The 23,804-nt window shown below is 38.8% G+C and overlaps 2 protein-coding genes across 2 annotated transcripts in view; both read left to right on the plus strand.

Moving 5' to 3' along the window:
- Positions 1-16,910, plus strand: part of LOC308412380 (cyclin-Y-like) — a 24,392-nt gene extending 7,482 nt beyond the window's left edge. Inside the window, exons 2-11 of the mRNA XM_080906687.1 lie at positions 7,314-7,388; positions 10,612-10,629; positions 10,912-10,946; positions 11,089-11,183; positions 11,273-11,308; positions 12,177-12,234; positions 12,583-12,702; positions 13,131-13,297; positions 13,685-13,847; positions 14,598-16,910. Coding sequence (XP_080762813.1) covers positions 7,314-7,388; positions 10,612-10,629; positions 10,912-10,946; positions 11,089-11,183; positions 11,273-11,308; positions 12,177-12,234; positions 12,583-12,702; positions 13,131-13,297; positions 13,685-13,847; positions 14,598-14,714 — 884 coding nt within the window. The 3' untranslated portion in view covers positions 14,715-16,910. The remainder of the gene's footprint in view (positions 1-7,313; positions 7,389-10,611; positions 10,630-10,911; positions 10,947-11,088; positions 11,184-11,272; positions 11,309-12,176; positions 12,235-12,582; positions 12,703-13,130; positions 13,298-13,684; positions 13,848-14,597) is intronic.
- Positions 16,911-17,246: 336 nt separating this feature from the next.
- LOC308383366 (gap junction delta-4 protein-like) lies at positions 17,247-19,303 on the plus strand. Its single transcript, XM_080861283.1, has 2 exons — positions 17,247-17,459; positions 17,744-19,303. Exons 1-2 carry the CDS (start codon positions 17,396-17,398, stop codon positions 18,844-18,846), a joined length of 1,167 nt encoding a protein of 388 aa, XP_080717409.1. The 5' UTR covers positions 17,247-17,395; the 3' UTR covers positions 18,847-19,303.
- The last annotated feature ends 4,501 nt before the right edge of the window (positions 19,304-23,804 follow it).

The raw sequence follows: 23,804 nt of genomic DNA on the forward strand, positions 1-23,804 counted from the left end.
GAGACACACGAAGCTTATTCTCATAAAGAAGAGGACAGATGAGATGATATACTCAAACTGGTTTCTTGAACACGACAATGCGTTCACTGTGCTCAGATGTCCTCCACTGTTACCGGAGTTTAATCCAATATAGAGCCTTTAGGATGCGGTGGAACAGGATCCAGGATCATGGATATGCAGCCAATCTGCAGCAACAGTATGACAGCTGTGTCATGTCATGGACCAAAAATCAGTTTAAAATGCTTCCAGCAACTTTTTGAATCTATGACACAAAGAAATAGCTCCGAAGGCAAACTCCAGCCTAGTACTATCAACGTGTACCTAATAAAGTGTTTGGTGAGTGTATACTTGCACTGATGTCTAGAATGGAGCAACTGTGGAGAAAGATGACTGATCAAATGGTTAGTTAGTGTGGGAAGGGTACAGGGCAACAACAACAAGATAAATAAACTGGACTCAGGAAAATGAATACACCCACATCTTTAATTAAGTGTCTCATTATTACCACACATCCTTAAAAAAACCAAATCAGCTGCTCCTCATGTGCTCACAGCAGCCTAAACAAACAGCACATTTTGCCCTGTGAAGCTTTCTCATAAGAGGAAGAGGACTTATTTGTTTTATTGATGTAGACATGGGTGTGCCATCAGTAAATGAAACTTAGCCAGGAAACAGATTTTTAGTGCTTTTAGCAGCCAGTTCTGCTATAAAGCACATGCAATGCAAAAAGGTGTATAAATAGATATAAATTTACCAAATGGAAATTACGTTTGAAAAGTTGAGTTATAATTTTTATCTGAATGTCATTTTTTTTCTTCTTTTGCTTTGGGAAATGTCATCTGACTTCTGTGTGTAGAAATCAGGATTAATTCTTGACAATAAGAGGACTCGGTGGACGTCAGAGAGAACCCAGGATCTGGAAACAACGTGGTGACGACTCTGACAAACAGTGCTGTAAAACACTGCAATGCAAAAAAAGTAGATAAAGAGATGAAAACAAATGAGAGTTTTCAGATGTTTTATTTCTATTTTCTCTTGAAATTGTGTAACAAAATTTAAAAAAAAAAAAACAGTAAGAAAAGTAACATTACAGAATATTGCTGAAGTGGCACAACATTCAATATATCCACTTCTTTCCACATCAAGAAGCATTACTATTTTTACGGCACTAGCAGTCATGTGTTTCCCCAGGGACATATGACTGGCTCAGCTCAACATGTTTGCAGAGCTGAAACGACTCAGATAAAGGAGTTAAAATATTCTAAAACAAAGAAAAAGATTACTAGGCACCCTTATTCTTCCTTTGGAGAAAAAAAGTCCATTCAGGTTGCTTTGAAGGAGAAAGTACTTGTTTGGCTTGCTGACTAGTAATGAGAGAGCAATTTGTCTGCCACTACACATCAAGACCACCTCATCCCACTAATTATCACTTCAAAAAGGTCTGCTTGCTTTGAGCTGCTGAGGCAGAAAACTCCTAAAAGACAGTCTCATTTAAATTAATGAGGACTTAGAGGAAGCTGTCAACTCTTGACTATAAAGCTAATCAGAATCAAAAGCACTTTCAAACTGACATGTCACCTGATTTTACCTTGTGACCGATCCCCTTCAAATTCTGCCAAGTCTTCCATGACACGTTTACTTATAATGGTTTTATCTTTCTTGCTGTAACTCATTTCCCAAACTAGTACTTATAGAATTTGGTCATTATTAAAGGAGGGAATAAATAAAAGTGTTACGATGAAGCAATATGCCAATACGTTTAGGTTCAGTCTGTGATATCTTGGCCTAAATGTGCAATTGATGCTACACGAAGCTGAAAATAAGGTTAAGCTCACTGCTTCGTGCATAGCTTCTTGACGAATCTCTCGTTAACCCAGCATGTCATGAAATACAGATCGAGGTGTACTGTACAATGAAGGTGTGATTAGCACTGGTTTTATTTATTCATTTTACTTTTGGTAAGGAGATTGCAGTGAATTTAAACACTCACCACTGGGAGTGTAATGATGCACAGTTGTCTGCGAATGAGAATCCTAAAATGGTAAAAAAAAGTTCAAAATTTAATTTACTAGCTGGACCCACATCCTTATTTTAGGATTGCCAGCGTTTTAAAGGCGAATGGCTTAATCAAGAATTGAGCTGCGGTTTGGGGAAAGCCTCGATGTGGACTGACGGCGGCTCCTGGGCCTGGCAGATCCCCGTGTGCTAACGAGAAGTGAAGAAGTGAAAGAATTGAAAAAAGGGGAGCAAGGGTGTGACATGAAAACAAGAACAAGCTTGTAGAACTGGGGGTCATATATAGATTAGATAAGACCCAGAAGGGGCGTGTTTGGAGGTGTGGTCCCAATCCTGAAAGTCAGATAATTTATCTCCAATAAATCTTACTTTATAACTTTTGTCCATAGTAGTCCCTATAGCATAACTGATGTGATTGTGTGTGTATACGTTTGTGCGTGTGCTTATGCTTAAGCTTATCAGTGCTTTCCCAGGGAGCCCCCCCCCCTTCTCTCCTGGGAATATGAAGCCATGTGTGTGTGCAAGTCCTGTTTGTTTAACTTGGTCTGATACCACTCAAAGCCAGTGGTCAGTGTGTGTGCGTTCAAATAGTGGATGGAATTTTGGAAAAAAAAAACCTCTAAAACAAAACCAAAAAAATGAAAAAAAGGACCAAAAAAAGAAAACTAACTTAGAAAAGAATAAACTGCTCACACACTGCAGAACTCTAATCTTTTGAATTTAATGCATGTGCTGGTGTTGGACATTTTAAGAGTGCCCTCTCTTCGCCACGCAATGAAAAGGCCTGATAAAGATGGTCAGCACCATCATAGATCACATTAATTGGCTGAGTAGGTTTAAAACATGTCTATTCAGGTGTATCAAAGATTATACTGTTAGATATTGTCTCAGGCATTATATATATCTTTTCTGGATTTGTCGAGATGTAATTCTTCACGTACTTGTTCTTATAAGTTTCCTTTTTGTTTTTCTAGTTAGTCTCATAACTCATGCAAAGACAATATGTATTACTCGCAGATGATTCATTTATTAACTGTTTTTCCAATGTAATACGTGGTTCTGTTTGAATATTATTATCACTGATCGCGGTCATATGACCTATCACAGTTTATTCAACATGGCGCCGCTCTGTGTTTCATTATCTGATGAAGAGCAGGTGTGTAGGAAACTTCATACTCTACTTGATGCAGAGTTTGGCAGTGTGCGAAATGTTTCCTGAGATGCTGGTACTCAGAAATCCCTTGCTCTGCTGTTTGAAATGTGGGTAAGGTCCTTCAGAAAGCGATTTCACCTCAGCATTTATTTATTATTAAACACATTCATGTACAGTACATGAATTTAGACAACGCTGCTAAGAGGAAAAAACAATACACATGACTGAACAGTGACCAGAATTACTCTCTGCATGGGAGCGAGTGAGTTTTCATGCTACCACAGACTCCAACAATAACAGTGGCATCACATTCATAACAGTGAACTTTAGATCCTGCTCAGGCAGGCTCTAAAGTTAACAGAGGCAAAGCTGCTCTTAGTGTAGACATGGTCATAAGATAATAAGTCATGGGTGAAGCTTAAATGCCGCAATACAGATAAGAAGTAAAGTAAAATAAGTCAAAATGAATGTGTGAAGTAACTTTCAAGATAAACATCAGAATGTGCTTCACAAGAAGAACTCAATTTATTATTTAAAACTGAAAGTCATCCAATAAGATTTCAATTAATTAAAAAAAACAAACAGCCAATCTTAACTTGTCTGAACATTTAATAAATTCGTTTTTATATGGAAGGACCTATAAGTTTATGAGCAGTAACCCTAAACAGTAACCCTTAGCATCTAGATTCAGTGGTAAAACTAACATTATTAAAGGCATAAAAAATAAATATTTACCTTGAATGGATGAAAAGGACCAGAAGATTTTTGTTTTGCCTGAGCTTTTGGCTATTAGATAGAAAGTTGTTGGACTTAAAGAGCAGAATTGGAGAAATTATTAGCATTAATGTGTCCTTAAAACAAAACAGCAGTACATTGTTGCTGAGGCTGCAACATTCAATACTCCAAATATAACATGTACTTCTACAAAAATTGATGCATTAATACTTTTTGCAATAAATTTTCCTCCATAAGGTTTAAAAAGTAGCAAATCAGACACAGTGTTGGAAACAGTGTAGTGCAGTAGTGGACTGGCCTGTTAAAAGCATGGTGCCTGTTTTTAATCCATTATGTAAGAGTAGTGAGACAGACAGGTAAGTTTGCCAGCTGATAGGTTAGCTGAGCTCCTCCTGTTTCGGTGTGCCAAAGCAGACCACAACTCTCCGTTAAGTTTACTTGAGGTGGTGAATATCATGTGTCAACACATGACACCAGCTACTGTACACCCCGGGAAATCCAGCAGGTTGGCCTAGAGGGACCTAGAGGTCCTGTGAGATTGATTCAGAAGTGCTTCTGCTAGTCAAAAAACACTTCAAGGACCTTGTGAGACCAACAATGTTTAATGTTACATCATCTTTGAACCACAGAAACAACTAGAAAAGTGAAAGCGGTTGTCTCTCTGTGTCAGCCCTGTGTAAGGCTGGACACCAGTCTGCCTCTCACCCTACTGCAGCTGGGATAGGCTCCAGCCTCCCATCGACCCTGAATTGGAAAAGCAGAAGAAGATGGATGGATAGATTTTCTTTGCTATATTTTATAGTCCTGCTGACTAATGTGGCCTTGCCCCAGGCCTACTGGTTTCCTGGAAAGATTCTTGACTGTGGCTCCACCATTGTTCTCTATGCAGTAAAAAGCAGAGTTAGCTGTGTGTGACTGGAAGACTCAAACTGACGCATGCATCATATATTTGACACAGCAGTGGTACATTTGAGAAATCACTCCACCGTGATACAAAGGTATGTGTGTGTGTGTGTGTGTGTGTGGGGGTTCCTAATAGTAATAAATTGCAATAAATAAATTGCTAAGTCTGATCTTTATAGAAATGGCAGTATGACGTTGACATACTGGGAACAGGTCAAAGTCTGTGATCACAAATGCAGCAAAGTGAGCGAAAAGTCAAACTACAGCTCTCATGCATCATGGCCTGACTAAAATATATTGTGAAAGGACTGCTACTTAATGCTTTCCTACTCTTTCTTACTACAAGCCTCATCCACCCACTCTCAAATACACAAACATGCTTTTCTTTCTTTTTTTATGTTTTAATGTGTTTTTTTGTCCCGTGTCGGTTGTCACTGGGATAAAGTTTATATATATATATTTTTGCACCCTTGTGCTTTCTTGGCATGCTTTCTTTTAAGTTTCAGACAAATTGAAAACCAGTTAAGCTACCATTTAAACTGCTCCTGACTACTGTTACATAAGGTGCTAACTTGACACAAATCTAATCCAAGCTGGGTCCATTCACCCTGGTGGATTTCAGAGGCTTTTGGCGAGACCAAATCACATGTGCAGCTGTATATTGTAAGAAAGCAGCAGGGGAAACAGCAGCACAGCCCGAACTAATTAGGAGATACCTAATTTGATTAATATTATTCTGGAATACATGAATAAAATGAATCGTTGATTAGCCTAACCTTTCGGCATCAACCAGTTCATCTGTTAATGCTGTTTTTTTTTGGCCTAAGACTAGAGTTCATTTGAACTTCAGTTGTTACTTTATGGACAGAAAAAGCTTAAACTAAGCAGACTTATATAACAGGCTTCTAGTAAATCCTACCTGCATCTTAGCTATTTTTACTTTTTATTTTATTGCACACAACAGGAGGTGTTTGTCAAAGTCTGCTGTTTTGCAGAACTGCTGTAATAAGTGAACGTTGTTTCTCCCTGTACAAAACTATTCAAGCAATTTAATTTGTTACTGTAATTGTTATGCAGTGTCACAGCTGTTTTGTTCTCATTTTAATTTACCAGCAGTCATTCGTAGTCCAGCAGTTGCTGGGGCTGGGACAGATGATCAACCATGTGTCCCTCTTGCTGTCTGCATTATAATCAAATAGTCTGGATTTCAATCTGGGGCTTTTCCTGTCGTATTGTAGGAGACTGCATGCCGGGAATGTTTAAAAGCTGACATCACCAAAAACAGGCTCATAAAATGTTTCCAATTTGTTGCAGGACACTACAGGATTTGTAGTGACGAGTTAAGTGAATAATAGCAGATGCTGTACTTGTATCATTTTTGGTGTTGCTTATTCAATTTTGTCATCTGACTTCAATTACTCTCAAATATTTATGCACATGATTGATACGCACGTGATTTCGAATGCCGGGATTTGTTTTTAGATGTGCTGGGTGTGGAAATGATCGCTCGCTGAAGAGAGAAAGCTTCTCACTCATAACAACTGTGCTCTCTGTTGTCAGAGTAGCTGATGTTATCGGCAACGAACAAGGCATGAAAGGATTTTTTGGCATCTGTTCTGAGTCCTTCTGCTGTATAATATGCGTGCACAAATGCCTCGCTGGCCCATGCCTTTAGGCCATGATGCAATCCAGATTAGCTCTGGATGGGAATGATTCATGCCCGGATTTATTAGAGTAGAGGAACAAAAAACAAAACAAAAACCGCACACAGACTTACAAGAGTAACGCCTGTGATTTAAATCAGACTAAACTAGTCATCCTTTATGAGCGAGTCTTCTTATTTGCTGGTTTCTCTGCCACTATAAAAAAGGAGCCCGACCAGAGGTGTGTTATATTGATGACTGCTTGTCGGCCAATGGTGCACGGCTGATTGCCAGAATTTTGGCAAGGAGGTGAAACGTGGATAGAGGGAGAAAATATTACAATTCATTTAAAAATGCAAAATATGAGCTTGGAGGAGCGAGTGCTCTCTGAGCAGCCTTTTAGTTTAATTTCATTTGCAGTATTAGGCATCTGTAGGAATCTATAGTCCTATAACATGTAAGTATTTGCATGCTAATATATTGATAATAATATCAGTTTATACACCAAAGTTGGTTAAACTTGGTAATGTAGTAGATCACACATTTGACTAACAAGCAAAAGATCCCTCCTGGGAGGAGACGCACATCCTTTTGGGGTTTGCCTCATGAAGGGCGTCCTGCATAGAAATCTACAACGTGAAACATGCAGGGCTACCTGCTGTGGGACCCCATTGTGAATCCGCTAAAAGTAGTAGCCTTGGTTTAGCATTTGTGCAAATTAAACACAACATATGTCTGGAGCATGTGTGAATGCTGCACTGAAAAACATTGTGTTTTTTCTACTGTCGTGTTTTTTGGGTTTTTTTGCTCATCTTTGATATTTCAGGAAGGCGTACATATTCTTTGCTCTTTGTTTTTGACAGAGTTGAATATGGAGTACAATCCATCAGACCATCCACGGGCGAGCACAATATTCCTCAGCAAATCACAGAATGACGGTGAGTGGCTTGGTTTTATAGAATTTCACATAACAGGAAATTTGTCTGTTTATTAGGGTTTTTCGGTTCTGGTAATTAAATAATTTAATCACATTTGATACTCACTTGAGAAAGAAATATAGAGAAGGTCAGAAAGAGTTGCATTGTGTCTTTTTATAGATCTAGAGGAAGCATATGATAGGATGCCAAGAGACAATCTGTGGTACTGCATGAAGAAGTCAGGCAGCAAGACAGTGGTGAGGTGTATGATAGCAATGACAGATGGGTTCAAGGTGGGCGTGGGATTCAATTAGGAATTGGCTGCGAGTCCCTTTTTGTCTCAATTGTTATGGACAGGTTGACAGATGAGGGTTAGTCGGGAGTCTCCGTGGACTATGATGTTCACAGACAACATTGTGATCTTTAGTGAGAGTCAGGATCAAGTGGAAGAGAGCCTGGAGAGGTGGAGGTATGCAGTGGAGAGAAGAGGTTTGAAAGTCAGTTGTTATTGAAGGTAGATGTGTTCAAATACCTGGGGTCAAACATCCAAAGCAACAGAAAGTGCACAAGAGAGGTAAAGAAGAGTCTGCAGGGAGGGTGGAGCTGGTGGAGATGAGTTTCAGAGGTGATTTATGACAGAAAGACAGCAACAAAAGTGAAAGGAAAGAAATACAAGATGGAAGTGAGACCTACGATGTATGGTTTGGAGACGACGGCAAGAAGACAGGAGGTGGAGCTGAACATATTATGATTTCCAAGGACGATGAATGTGGAGATGCCAGACAAAAAAGAGACGAGGAAGGCCACAGAGAACATTCATAGATGTACTGAAGAAGGACATGTAGAGGGTTTGTGTGACAAGGAGCAATGTTAGGACAATGTGAGACAGAGACAGAAGATCTGCTGTGATGATCCATAAAGGGAGGAGCTGAAAGACACGTAACAGGTTTCCAGTGTTTATTTTTGATGTAATTATATACAAAAAGACAAAAACCCAACATTTAGAAAGCACAGTTTGCAAAAAACATACAGATAGTGTTGTATATTTCAGAACACAGTTTTGGCTTTATTGACGTTAGCCTGACACGCTGCACTTCCTGTTATCAGCACTGCAAGTTGCTCAAATGCAGTCACAATAAAGAGGGTGTGGGGAAAAGTCTGGACACGTAAATGTTTGCAGCCAGCTGAATTTGTGCTGTTGCATTAAGACTTTTAGCTTCCTGTTGGGGAAAGCTTGCACATATAGAGAGAAAGTGTTACTAAGATCCATTAACGTCCCAGCATGAGATTGTTGTTGTTGCTGGAATTTCAGAAACAACTAAGGATGCTTGCTTTTTATTGCTTTTTAATATTTTATATTGAATTGAATTTCTTTTTGTACGAAGCGTATGAACTTGTTCATGTAGAGAACATCCAAGTGACATTTGATTAATGTTCCTCCTCCAAACAAAGAAGGAATAAAATGATGTGAGATGTGAGTTTCTTTTAAAATATAATCATTGCTTAATATCTGCAACATTTAGAAACAAACTCCATCTTTTTTGTGGCTTTAAACAAAAAAAAAAAATGGTGCTTTTATAGCTTTCTTTTCTGAAGTCAAAGAATCCCCTAAAGACATCAGTGTTAAATAAATTATACTTGCTGATATTGCTCATGTAGTCACAGAGTGATGTAAGCCTTTGTGCCTCTGAGCTGTTTTATTATCCAGAAATGCTCCAAATATAAAAGCAGTGTTTGCAATTTGTTTTTAACTCTGTCTGCTTTTGGTCTTTTCATATTATCTCTTGTACTAAAAATACGATGCAACACTAGCTCTATCCTTTAATACAGGAATGAGCCTCAACCAAGTCTCAACCAACACCTCATTTCTTAATATTTAGTTAGAAAAATGCAAACAACATGCAGCATTTTACTGAAAGGTGCAAATTCACATTGAAATACAGGATGTAAGACAAAAACAGAGTTTGTGCTATTCAGTGTGCTTGAAAGCCAATGTTTGAATATTTGACCACCTTTATTCTTCAGCACAGCCTAAACTCGCTTTAAGTGGTGTTAAGTGGAACCCAAGTTCCCTGAAGGATATTACAAAAGGCATCTTTGGATATTGGCTGCCTTTTGTTATGTTTGTTGTCCATTTGTCATTGCCCCTTTTCCTCTTTTTGGGAATGACCTTGTTGGCATGGGCATAACTTTGTGCTGAACATTGGGGGGGGGGGGGGGTCAAGATCTCTGTCTAAATAAATAAATAAATCTGGGTAAATTCCCAGATGATTAAACATGCAACTATTTTGCTGGTAATACCTGAAATGAGTAAAGAAAATCAACAGCCTATTTATGCAAGATAGTTCATAATTTTATTGAGGGGGTTACATTGGTTGGGTCTGATTATTGGGGGGGTCATAACCCCCCTAACCCCGCTGAAAATTACGCCCCTGCTTGTTGGTGCAACACTACAGTTTTATTACTGCGTGTTTCTCAGTTTCACCTAAAATGAGAACAAATTATGCGTTTTTGTAACAGACTGCTACTAACAATGTGCCTACAGATACAATTTAAAACTGGTTTATACAGGAAAATCATCATTATACAAAGGCTGAACTAAAAATGAGCGACAACACAGCAGCCAGTGTCTAAAGACAAGAAAAAAGACCTTTAGAAGGACTGGAAAACTATTGCCTGAGGCCACTTTAAAAGAATTACACATCTGTCTCCTTGAAAGCAAAATATTAAGAAATGAGTGATGGCTCATGACTGCACAGCTCTGTATTTTGTTTAAAATTCATAGTACTTGGCTTATGAGCATAAAAATGTTGGACAAGTTCTTCAGCTGCTTATGACAGATTGCTTTTGCAGTAGAAGCTTACTTAAAGAGTGATCTTTTTGTCTCAGGTACTTATTTTAGTACTAAAAGTGCTGACACTGTTCCCAGAGAAAAGCCAAAATGTGTGACACAAGTGAGACAAAAAGCAACAATAAATGACTTTATCAGAGATTTCCTCTTTTGTAAGGATTTATTTTGACCCCTTAGATGTATCTCACGACCCTCAGGGATGCCCTCACTGTTATCAGAACCCAAACCATATTAGAATATTTAGGCATTAACATGGTGACATTAGAAATGTTTGTTTGATGATCATTTATGAGGACGTTTTGCTTTGCCCTACAATGTATGCCATTTGTTTCTTTAAATGAATCAGTGACTCTCATGCAAAGAAATAAGGCTGTTGCTTCCTCTTTTTTTCAGAGGTAGCATACAGGACTGGTGAGTAGTGTAACTTTGTCTCCATCTAGTGGCAAAACTGCACATTTCCGCCTCTGTGTCGCAGCTCACTCTTTACTTTTACCCTTTAACACTTCCTTTAACTGTCTTTTCTCAGCAATTTATTGCAACCTTTTTTGCTAGCTGCTATTAACACTTTGCTAATAGTGTTTAGTGTGTTTTACAGTGTTTTACATTTGGTGGGCTTTGTGTTTGGCTTTTTTTTTCCTTCTGGCATTTTAGGAAAAATTACAGATGTTGAATGTCTTCTATTTATTTTTACAGTGCGGGAGAAAAGAAAGAGTCTCTTCATCAATAATGTGAGTGCACAGATTTTTCTGCTATTTTTTTCTTCTTCTTTATTCTTTTTGTGCACATTACCCTTGCATGCTATAGATGACACCAAAACATGTGAATTCTAATAACAGTCTTTTGTTTGTGTGTGTGTTTGTGTATTTGTAGCACGGAACTTTGAGGCGCAAATACAGCTCCTGCTCCACCATCTTCCTGGATGACAACACAGTCAGCCAGCCCAACCTCAAATACACCATCAAATGGTTGTAACACCAGGAAGGAAACATTTGTATTTTTTTTTTAACCTACATGCTTTTCTGATATTATTATAAACATTTCTTTCTGTCTACAGTGTAGCATTGGCAATATACTACCATATAAAAAACAGGTAAGGATTCTCATGTTACCTAAAGACTGCCAGTTAATATCTGGGCATCTGATATCAAGGACAATATATTCAGTTTATCCCAAAATCTAAAGGCAGAACTGCTGCCTATTCTGAATGGTTTATTTGTGCTTCTCTTTGTCTTTTTTAAGCTTTTTATGATGAATGCACAAAATTACATCTAAAATTCAGCACAGTTTGAAGTCTGTACTTATGTTTAATCTTCTCAAAGTGTCAAGGGTGTCTGGACTGTTGAAGGATTCAATGTGAGGGATGCAAGACATAAGAGTTATCAGAATAAAACAGGATGAAGAACTTCTAGAACTGAAACAAGAATGCACGAAACACGACACTAAAGAATAACTAAGAACAAACTAATTCAGGAGGGAAAAAATAAGGACGTTGCTAAACAAAATCTGGAAACCAAAACAGAAATCTAAACTTCAAGTCCCAGAATAACACGTAAAGAATTCCAAACCCCACGTAATGACAAACGGCAGGACCTTGACGAGTGTATACTTCTGTGACAGTGATCTGTGTTTTTGGATTTAAGGAAGCTTCAAACTGTTCAGACTCTTCTTGAAACTGTTTCAGTTGCAGTGATCTTTATCCATAACGTAGCCATAATAGTCTACTTTAAAATAGTTAATATGTATCTCTTTACCCAAAACTCCATGGCATTTACAGTTTGTGAACATCTCTGTTTTTGCTACGGTAGTAGCTCACTGTGGCTAGCACACTGAAGCGTACCCTGCCTTTCGCTCTGTGATAACTAGAATAGGCTCCAGGCTCTTTGACCCTGGATTGGATGAGTGTTTGAGAAAGTGGATGGATAGAAGACGGGAAAAATAAATGTTTTATTCCTTTTCAGAGATGCAGACGGTGGGACGCTATTAGATATCTTTGATGAGAGGCTTCACCCTCTCTCGGTAAGATAAGCGATTTCATTTTTAAATCTGTTGACTATCCTGCTGCTCGTTTTGACAAACCTGTGTCAGATGTTCTGTTGTATTTTTAATGCACCTTGGTAGACTCTGGTTCTGTGTGTTAAGATTTTTTTGTCTCCCATTTTAAACCCTTTATTTTTGCTCTCACCGTCTGTTGCTTCATTTTCACTTGCGCACTTTTCTTTATGTCTTGTTGTCTTTCTCACCCTACTCTCTGTTTTGGCTTTTCTTCCTCCTCGCAAAATTGTCATCCACCATCATCCACTTTTCTCACTTTGCCTGATGGTTGTTCTTCTTTTATCCAATCTCTGCCTCCCTTCATTTATCCAGAAATCAGAGGTTCCACCGGACTACAATCAACACGATCCGGAGCAGAAGCAGATTTACCGTTTTGTCAGGACACTGTTCAGTGCTGCTCAGCTCACTGCTGAGTGTGCAATTGTCACACTGGTGAGGCTTATTTATTTGTGTATTGCCATTAAATAATGCATAAAAAAAAAAAAAAAGGTATCTTCATGACACTTTGCCCCCCTAAGGTGAGATAAGATGGACCTTTCAGTTGTGCGCACACAGTTTGTGTTTAGGCCCCCGGGAAATTGCAGCCTGATATGTTCCGACAACCCAGGCATGTGTGCAAATTGTTGATGAGACTATGCATCATAACTACTGTGATGCATGTGACTATTGTGGGCTCTGAGAGATCAGTGATGAATGTAGTTTGTCATACAGGGGGAAAAAACCCCCCAATTGTTTACCTCCCAACACTATTAGTTAGATCAAATCAGGTTCTGTTAGTAAACTGTTTTTTCCATGTTAATGATTATCTGCTGCTTTAATTTTCTATCTAGTTTTCAGTCTTTATCCATGTGATTGTGCAGGTTTATCTGGAGAGGCTCCTGACCTATGCAGAGATTGACATCTGTCCAGGAAACTGGAAGAGGATCGTTCTGGGTGCTATCCTGCTGGCTTCCAAAGTCTGGGATGATCAAGCTGTCTGGAATGTCGACTACTGTCAGATTCTCAAGGACATCACAGTAGAGGACATGTGAGTGATTAGCATTAAGGATGGGAATGGTCTTGAAATTTAGGATTTTATTTGAGGTTTAAGGTTTGATTTGGGAGTCGGTTGGGGACTGGGTCAAAATTTTAAAAAAGACAGAAAAGAAAAACGACAAGCAGCAAGAAAAACCGAAACGATGCTCATGAGATTTGGTGTGATAAGCTTCTTCATCAAGTCATGGATTTAAATCCTCAAGGTTTCAAACAAATACATAAAGAGAATGAAAGACTCAACAACACCTAACTTTGAACTTTGAAAGATGATTTGTGATTTCAAGGAGCCGTTTTTTCTTCTTGATATCACAAAGAAAACATCTTTAAAAAGTCACTGGGGGAGTGCACTGACACAGAAATTGTATGATCATGCGACCAGGAACGAATTGGAGCGACAGTTTCTGGAGCTGCTGCAGTTCAACATCAACGTGCCGTCCAGCGTCTACGCCAAGTACTACTTTGACCTGCGATCTCTCTCAGAGTCGAACAACCTCAGCTTCCCCCTGGAGCCGCTCAGCAGGGAGAAAGCTCAAAAACTGGAGGTGAGACGTCACCGTTAAGGTTTCCATCCGAATTTTTTTTCTTTCTTTTTTATCCATCAAATTACTACATTTTCCCCTTGATTAGTAATCGATGAAAATAAAGAAACTCAAAGCCAATAAATATAGGAGTTATAAATTGTTCCAGATTGTAACAATTCAGCTTTGCCCGATTGCCACCATTATTTCTCAGGGTTAGCAACATAGAGAAGGGAACTAAAGGGATAAGTCAAGTACTGCATTTATTAAAACTAGTTAACTAAAAAGAACCAATTATGTAGCGTGGAGAGACTTTGCTCCTGTAGAGCCTGCTGGCTGTAAGAGACTGTGCATGTCGGAGGTGTCACTGACTGATCAGGGCAACTAATTGCTGATTGGGCTTTCAATTTTGTTTGTATAGCGCCAAGGTGCTTTATTTTGTAAGGTAAAGACTCCACAATAATACAGAGAAAATCCCAATAATCAGACGACCGTCTACGAGCAAAGTACTGGGGAACAGCAGGAAGGAAAAACTCCCTTTTAAGAGGCCGAAAGGAAGAAAAAAAACAAGTTTAGCAGGATAGGACAATTACCTTTACAGATCTTCCGGTGTATTGAAAATGTGTAAAGGGGCGTCAAATTGCACTATTTACTTTTAAACAAGATTTGAAAAGTTTTCTAGAAACTAAAACGTTAATGCTTCAATCACATTAAAGCCCTGCACGCAGCCAAATGACAACGATATCTTAAAATTCCTTTATGCCCTTTTTGCAGGCCATCTCCAGGCTATGTGATGACAAGTACAAAGACGTGCGGAAAGCTGCCAGGAAGCGCTCGGCGAGCATGGACAATCTATGCGGGATCCGATGGGTTCCTGCAATCCTCTCTTAACCACTAATATGCTGTCATATAGTGAAGAGTGACATCGTGCTACAGACGCTGCCTGAAGGAGAAAACGTGTGTTTGTGCTCAGTGGAAGTGTGTCAGTGTGAATGGACCCAGGATGCAAAGCTACATTCTGGAACAGCGAGTGTAACCTGGCACCATCCAATGGACCTGGAGTCAAGAATCGCAAACTACAGTTTAAGCGAACAAGACGTGTTTCTACTTTAACTTAATGCCTTCATAGTGCCTCGATATTTTTGTACTGTAAGAGGGAAGGGAGTTACTGGTTGCCACGTCAACCATTCAAAGACATTCGGAGACAACTCTAGTTTTGGAGTATAAAGGAAATCCAGGACAAGACAAAGGTCTGAAACTTTTGAGGACATGGCATTGTCAACCTGTCTCAATGTAAAAAGTCTCAGTTCGGCTTTCTGGTTTTGTCCAGACAAATCTCTCGGTTTTAACTAGCTTCAGAGATTCTAAATAACCTGTCTTTCAGATAACCCTGCGTATTATTTATTTATTTTCTAAGTACTTTTCAACATTTTCAACTGTGTTTGGCAATTAGTAGTGTAGCACAGGACTTTCTACTGGTTATTTATTTCTTTGATGGGAGTAAGAATAATAAAGATTTCTTCTCTGGAAATATTCAAGGTTTACAGTTCTAGTGTACCTCTTTATGCTCAGGTAGTCTGGTTGATATGTCAATTGACTGTAATGCTCCTCATTTCAGTTATTGGGAGGATAAATGAGATTAGATAATGAAATAAACACCATAGAAAGAAAGGGCTAGAATACATTTAAAGTATCCCTATAGATGTATCAGTATAGCAAAAATCACCAGGTTTTCCTTCAGTAACATGACTCCACCAATTCAAAAGCAGGAGACAGCACGACCCTCTGCTGACATCTAGTGGTTATTTGAGGTGTTGCAGAAAAAGGCTGCCAGTCCAGGGTAGGACTGGACGAAGTTACGTGTTACCTTACGTGTTAACATTACTTCGAAAAAGTATCTGCAACACATGTTTCAGAGAAAATGTTTCCTATTATCCCAAATAATCCACATTTCTTGCAGTGAACCGTCTTTATAGACGTTGTAGTCAAATTATACACAGTAATTTTTGTTACTGGCTGAATGGGAAAAAAAGAGAAAAGATAGGTGAAAAGATGGAAAGTTGTTTTGTACTGAACATTTATTTAACAAAACAATATCCATTTACTGTCAAACTCAAATGTGCTGTTGCTACTTAACAAAATGTTTTATAGTCAAGTAAAATTTAATGTCTAACTTCAAACAAAGAGAATGACATAACTGGTCTGATAAGTGCACTGACCACTGGATGCTGATCTATTGCAGATGTGAGGAGGCTACCCAACATTCCTTTGTTTATATATGTTCAGTATTATAGCATTACTGACTGTATATATCACATTTACTGTTCATCTGGAAAATCTGGTAAAAAGCCCCGGTCTCATGAGCTTCATGCTCAGTGTATCCTACCCTGGCTACTGTCTTTATTACAGTATTAACATGTTCTTGGATGGATGCTTGAAGGACTTGCTGACATGTCTGGGTTAAAGGGTTTCTGTTTTGCAACTTCTCAAACCCTGTGAAACCCAAAGTTCCTCAAATATAGGGGTAAGCCAAAAAAAGAGAGCCGTTTTCCTTGTGTTTGATGAGGTCATTTTTGTAGTTATACAAGTTTTCACAGGACATGTTAGTAAGATAGCACGCAACTAAATAACAATATGAACCAAAGAAAAGTGTATTAATTGTATGACTGCAACTTCACAAATATCTAATGCCTCAAATCCCACAAAGTTCTTCTCTCATACCCCAAAATATTTTTTTTTATTAGAAGCAAAGTAAACACAGGTCTTATCTACTAGTTATGTATGATTGGTAGTCTTTGATCATCAACAACGTGTCCTTGATAAAGGGTGTCTTGAATCCCTGTGTTTAATCATGACAAGCTAGTACTACTGCTTAATCTTTAAATTTCCACTCACCTTTAAAAACTTTGTTTTGTAATTTGGTTTTTCTCATTTGGGCAAGATATGAATTTTTCCATGTTTCTTTTCACCTCAGTGTCTCAACGCTAAAGCAGTAAAATATAGAAATATAGTGTAGTTATTTTGGAAATTAACTTTGTACAGTGTGTAAAGAGTTCAAAAACTGAAACAGGTTAAATTTAAGTTATTTATGGATGTGACTGATTTGTGTTTTTAATTAAAACAAAATATTCTCGTTTGATAAGTCGTTGTCCTTTAATTATTTTTTATGTTTTTATGGTCATGTTATAATTATGCTTCTGGTGTTATCTAATTAGTATCAAATTAATTATTTTGTGGTGTGACTGCCTGTTTCACTTTAGCGGATGATTAACAGATAACAAACCTGGCCATGTGTGAGTGTGACGGCCAGTTTCCAGTAAAGTTGACTTGTACCTAGACATCCCAACAATGCTTTGATGGCAGCACGGTAAGAATAGCTCTCTCCGCAGGTCCTGTGCTCTGCAGACAGGGTAAGAGGCACTATCAGCGCGTTAGAGGTCAGTGTGTTTAGTGGGAAGCGCTGACGATCAGCATTGTGATTTTAGAAGCAAGTTAAAGGAGAGAGCAACTCGGGTGACATCACCTCGAAACATCATCAGAAGTCGGACTTGCCAGTTTAAAAGAGGCGTTGAATGAGGATGATGGGGGCAAAAGAGATATTCTTCATCACTATAAATCAAAATGTGTCCTTTATTGGTAAGTCGGTGTGGCAGAATATTCAAATTAACGAGTGAAATCATTAAAACGTTTTCATGAATTATTTGTGTATAAGCGGGTGCTTTATAATGATTTATCACTCTAACACGACAAAAGGATTTCCTGTGACAATTTACTGTTGCTATTATTTTTAAATTACTAACATTAATACATTATATGCTTATTTAGCTGTATTTAACTTTACTTAAAAAATACAGCTTCTTATTAGGCATTGAAAAGATTTGGTAGCACATATTCAGACATATTCACCATCTTCATTACAGGCAAAACCTGGTGGGTACTGATGTTGGTTTTCCGTCTGCTTGTCCTCCTCCTGGCCGGCTTCACGCTCTTTAGTGACGAACAGGACAGATTTAACTGTAACACCATGCAGCCAGGCTGCTCTAACGTGTGCTTTGATCTATTTGCTCCCGTCTCTGTCCTCCGTCTCTGGCTCTTCCACCTTACTCTTCTCGGTCTTCTCCATTTGATGTTTGCCACCTACATCATGCACAAAGTTTTGTCATGTCCCTATTTTGGAGGTTTCTACTGGGGCAGGAGTCGAGGAGGCTCGCCTTGCAGCGAGAATTCAGAATCCTCGAGAGAGTCGTCCTCGCATAAAGCCCTGCTTCATGACCTCCCACTTGGGAGGTCATGCGTGGGAGCGCCACGCTTCTACGGCGCTTACTTCATAGTTATAATTCTACGAATTCTTCTAGAAGCTATTTTTAGCGCAGCCCAGTTCTTTCTCTTTGGTTTGTCGATTCCTAAGAGTTTCCTCTGTTATGAGGCTCCCTGCACATCTGGAGTTGAATGCTACATATCCAGACCAACAGAAAAGAACTTAATGCTCAACTTCATGCTCTGCGTTGCGTTTTTATCAGTCCTGTTAAGTTTGGTTGATTTGGTGAACTCTGTGAAAGCAATGCTGAGGTGGAGGAGGAAGAGGGAGATGCTGATGGAGGAGATAAGTAATAGAGAGCAAAACAGCATGTTTAGAGTGGCAACTGTGACAGAAGACACTGATATTCTTTTAACCAGACGATCCAGCCCAAGTGGAAGCTCAAAGGTGAATGGCCTCAGAGATGAAAAACCTGCTGATGGAGTTGTGGCAAATAGTGGACTTTTTCAAATGAAGGCGAGTGTTGGGACCACGGTTAGAACTAGTGCAGCTAATGACAAGAGGCCAGAAAATACAGATGGCAAAGAAGTGAAGCCTCGGTCACCCACAAGCACATCAGTGTCATCTCACTTTGCCCCTCAGCACCACTTAAAACCTCCACTGTTCTCTCAAACAGACAAGGAATCACCAACGAACCCCAGAGCAACAACACCAATCCGGCAGTGCCGTAACGACGGCTCTCAAGACAAGAGAGCATGGGTCTAATTGGCTGACCGTGGCTGTTCATTATTGGCCCTGCACACACATTTACCTCATTAACAAAACCAAATATTTTGTTAGATGTGAATAAATAAATTCTTCTTTACCAGGAAGTTCTGGGAATTATGGACTAATAAAATTTACAGTTGATAAAATACTGTAAATTCTGAAATAGGGACCTCATAGCGAGAGCCCTGCAGCTTCCTCCAGCTCTACAGAACTTTATTATCTTTTAGCATGTTGTTTTGATTTGATGACCACTCCACTCTCATAAAATGTGTTTATCCTTTTAATTTTGCAGAAAAATAAAGTTACCAGCTAGAAACCTAAAGTTGTTTTTCTACTAATGAATACAGATATTGTTGGAGATTAACACCAGAGCTAAAAGGAGAAGGAAAACGGTCCTAACCATGCTGTAGTGCTTCTCTATACATGTAAACACAAATGCTAACTAACATGTACATCATGCCAACATTAAAAGAACATAATGTGTCAGAGTTTTGCTTTACATTTTCTTCAATTTCCTCCAAGTGGCTCAAAATCATTTAATGCTGCTTTAAAACACACAGTGCAGATTTTGTATTTCAGCATGTCAAATGTTACATGTTGAGCAGCTACATATTAGAAATAAATACATTTTTTTCATGACGAAAAAAAAAGCTAAATTCTAAGAATCAAAGCCATCTTGATACGACAAAATTCACTGTTAACACTATGAAACAGTCATGGCAGGTCTGAGCATGTTTAATTTTACACCCTGAGCTATTTTTGTTTCATTATGAGAAAAGGAGGCGTTCAAAATAAGTAAGGAAAAAATCCCCGACTGCTTCATCGAGGCTGACCTTAATAAAGTAGCGGTAACAGTGCTCAGCTGTTGTCTGGATTACTGTGTCTCGCAGTACGTCTAGCAGCCACAACCAATGCACACCAACCTGACTTCTGACCTCTCATATGACCAGCTGATGACCTCGCCATGACCTGACTTAAGCTAACCCTGCTCAGGTTACATCAGACTTCAGCCTAGTCACCTCCATCAAACAAGATCAGCTCAACATGCAAAGTAAACTTTTACATTTTAACGTGCAGGTCAGGGAGTGCTGCTGCTAAAAAGATGAAATAATGCCGTCATGACACATTAGATCTATTCTTTGCTTTTTTCTGACAGTAAAGGCGCACAGTTTGTTTCTAATGAAGGAGAACATCAACAGAGTACAGGAGTAGTTGATGGGCAGTTGATGAATATTTTCTGTGAATGTCAGGCTTTACATTGCTGTTGTTTCATCATTTGAGTAATCTACTCTCTCCCGTGAGTAACTGATTATTTGTTGTGCGTCTTTTATTATTTGTCTCACAGTAAGAACTGTTGGTTTCTTTGTGCACTTAGACAATTTCTGTGTGAAGTCATTTTTAAACACAGTTATGTGACATTTCCGCCATATAAATATCTAAACTTGTGCAGAAAAACAATACTTTGATGACTTTCCATCCATCTTTATTTGCTCATCTAATTCAGATTGGCAGCCTATCCCAGCCCCATAGGACAAGAAGCAGGGTACACCCTGGACACGTTGCCAGTCTGCCACAGCGCCAACACAGAGGGGCACTCACATTCACGCCTATGGGCAATTTAGAGTCACCAGTTATCCTAAACTCCTAGAAGCTGGAGTACCCACACGCAAAGGCCTCATCCTTTCTGTGGATTTGAACCCAGGACCTTCTTGCTGTGAAGCAACAGTGCGAACCACTATTTTAAATTCAAAGAAACATTTACTGTCCATTGTCATGCAGTAGTTCTATGTAATTACTGAGCTCAGTCTGTTTAAATCAGTGACTGTGAACAAAACAATAGAGCACCTACAGTGTTGCATGACTCCTTAACACATGCCTCGTGCTCTTCTCATTGTCCTGCTGTGCTATTTGGGGCAGCTAAAACACAAAGCAGTATTAGGAGGCTGGCACGTCATCAGCTGGGTGCTCTGACAAAGGACTGCACTGTCACTGGTGTTGCTTCACAGGTCAGACCAGCTAATTAAAAGATGTTTACACACAGAACCTTTTACAGAAGTGTCTAAAACTCCATAAAAATGTGATTAAAGCAAAAGTATGTGGACATCTATGCATTATGCTGATATGTGATAGCTGGACATCTCTTATTTCCTTACTGTAGGCATTTCTCCAGATTTAGGAACCTCGCTGCACACAATTATTCTCACTCAGGCCCAACAGCATGGACACTGTCATTATGAACTTTGCAGTCAATGAATTTCTTCTCAACCAAATCAGGGAAGCCATGCACAGAACTTTATCAATGGAAACCCATTAATGTCTTTATATACTTCTGGTTTTGGGTTCAATGTCATGGGTGATTATTTAATAATTACAGCTCAATGATTTTCTTTAATAGTTTGCTGATTACTGCTTTTACTGCCACCTTCTGGTCAAGAAAGGAGAAACACAGCCAACAGGACAGAAAGGAGTGAGCGTCAATTCAATTTTTTAACTCAACTCAGTTCAATTTAGTTCAACACCTATAAAAGTAAATCATATACAAGACTGTAATGATTGATAAAACATAACTAATGCTTACATTTCCATGTAAGTGTGATCCATTATTTCTTTGATTAAAGCTCTGGTCAGTTTCCATTTTTTAATAAAAAAATAAATGCATATTTCATTCATTGTTAAATGTTTAATTCTGAAACCAAGTTCTTCTTTTGTGGAGTCTGTGTTGTATATCAGTACAAAGCAGAGAATTAAGAGTTGACACTTAGACTTCTCATCGATCCTCAGCTGGAGTTGACGCATCAACCTGCGAGCGCCTCCGGTGTTATAACGCGGTCGGATCTCATGGGTGACAGACGGAGGAGATTGAGAAGTAAGAGGGAAAACTCAACATTGACCACAGCAGCACATCAGAGAAGATGTCAGAGGCATCAAAAATATTGATCCCTCAGCACCCTTCTCACCTATGAGGATGTAGCTGAGATGAATGGGAGGATAAGGTTGTCCCTGATGACTATACAGAGAAAGAGAAAATCTATCATGCCCCCTTTGATGTTCTTGATACAGGGATTGGAGCGTAAATAAATAAATAAATAAATAAGAGAGAGAGAGAGAGAGAGAGAGAGAGAGACAACGAGCCTATGTGAAGAAATGTTGAATAGCTTTCAGGTGTTTTCTTACAGTAGCTGTGGCTTCTTGTCTGCAGATTAGCTTATTAAAGAGCCGAAGCAGAAGACAAAAAAGCTCACGAATTAATTTCAGCAAACACATGAAAATCTTTTTGAAAAGGAGAAAATGTTTCAGCCAGCATTTCCCTGGCTTGTGCTGTGAGCAAAGCTTATGCTTTATGTACATCATTAAAAAGGACCTTGATGCAATTATCATTTCTTCTAAAGCATAAACACTTAGAAGCCCCTTTTCTAGTGTCTTACTAAAGCGTTATTTGTCATGTCATTTTGAATCCTGTTTATTATTAAAAATCTTCAGTTTGTTTCCCAAGTTTGCGTTTTATTTATTATTTCAACCCTTTTGTTTTATCTCTGTTGTAGGTTGAGTTTTTTTATTTTTATTTTATTTTTTACACTTGTAATCCTGCATTTTCAGATTCCTGGTGTCTGGTGTTCCCATGTTCTGGTTTTCTCCACCTCTCTCATCCCCTTATGTGTATAAGTAACCTTCTCTTACCTGTGTTCCCTTGTTGCATCGTACTGATTTCCTGCCTGCCTCTTTCCCTCTGTGTTATCTTGCCATTTGCATTGTTTGTTACTCTGCATCTTGGACTCTGTTTTGGATTCATGTTTGTATTAGAGATCCAAAAGTGCTAGCACCTACACTTTTTAAATGAACCATAAACTTTACGGCAAATGCCCACATCAATCATATTCTATTAACCCTGGTCATAACTCTGATTTTCAAGTGAAAGATAATCTTTGCTCACTCTGTCCCTGCTTGTAAGAAAAATGAAAATAAAATTAAAAATTAAAAACATCTAAAACAAAGTGGATGTTTTAATCATTAAGACATTTACTGGAGGAATCCATTCTGCACAATCAGATATGTCCAAAGCGATCAAGTTACAGCTAATAATTATTTAGTGGGCTGATCTTTTTGCCCCTGCATGCCAGACAAATATGACCTCTGACCTGTGACCTCTGCACCCTTCACCTCGCATAACTTGACATGTAGGCATTTGCGATTTTAAAAATGCAGGTAGAGTAAACTTGATGGGTCTTAATAGCATTTATGTAATCCTGTCAAAAACTACACAGATAAATAAAAAAACATTCACTTTTACCTAGTGGTATTAAAAATTATTTCTTATAAGCTTATTAGAATATCAGTGGGCTAATTTTATGACACTGTAGAGCTTAGAAAGCAGGTTTTCATTTGGCCACATTGGCTTGTCAAACTTCTCATGCAGCTATTTATTATTATTTTTAAGTCATTCATTTTCCTTAAACACTTCTTTTCAGAGTAATGTGGCATTTGTTCTAGCATGCTCCGAGACAGAAAGCAGTGAGGTCCTCCGTCCATCACAGACCTGTCAGTTAGCACTGTTTGCTTAAGACTGCATTGTAAATCAGCCCTGACATGACAATGGTTGATAATGAAAGCTAAATGCTCTCCCCCCAGCTCTGTATACTCTATGAAATTAAAGGTTCCTATTGCTATGTGACCTTTAACAGCCCATATAAGCCATTCAGACATCTTAACATGATTTATTCCCAACCAGTCAGTTTGACATCGAATTAGGTCATTATACAAAGACTGCATTCACGAAGATCCTAATTGGAGGAAACTAAGACGAGTTGGGCTCTCTGGGTTTTACCAATAGGATCTGGCTGTGATGAGCTGAACTGGCAAGTCAGCGTCTTGTTTATGTTAGAAGGAGATGGATCGGGCACGACCTCTCGACCCATTTCCTCTGTTGATTTTTTGCTTGTGGGCTTAAGGGAGCATGC

The sequence above is a fragment of the Rhamphochromis sp. 'chilingali' genome (assembly GCF_963969265.1).
Source record: "Rhamphochromis sp. 'chilingali' genome assembly, chromosome: 16".
Classification (NCBI taxonomy): domain Eukaryota; kingdom Metazoa; phylum Chordata; class Actinopteri; order Cichliformes; family Cichlidae; genus Rhamphochromis; species Rhamphochromis sp. 'chilingali'.

Bases quoted from the DNA above. Each gene is read 5' to 3' on its own strand.
- LOC308383366 (XM_080861283.1), top strand. From the start codon at position 17,396: ATGAGGATGATGGGGGCAAAAGAGATATTCTTCATCACTATAAATCAA. The intron at 17,460-17,743 runs GTAAGTCGGTGT...TCTTCATTACAG, and splicing joins TCAAAATGTGTCCTTTATTG to GCAAAACCTGGTGGGTACTG.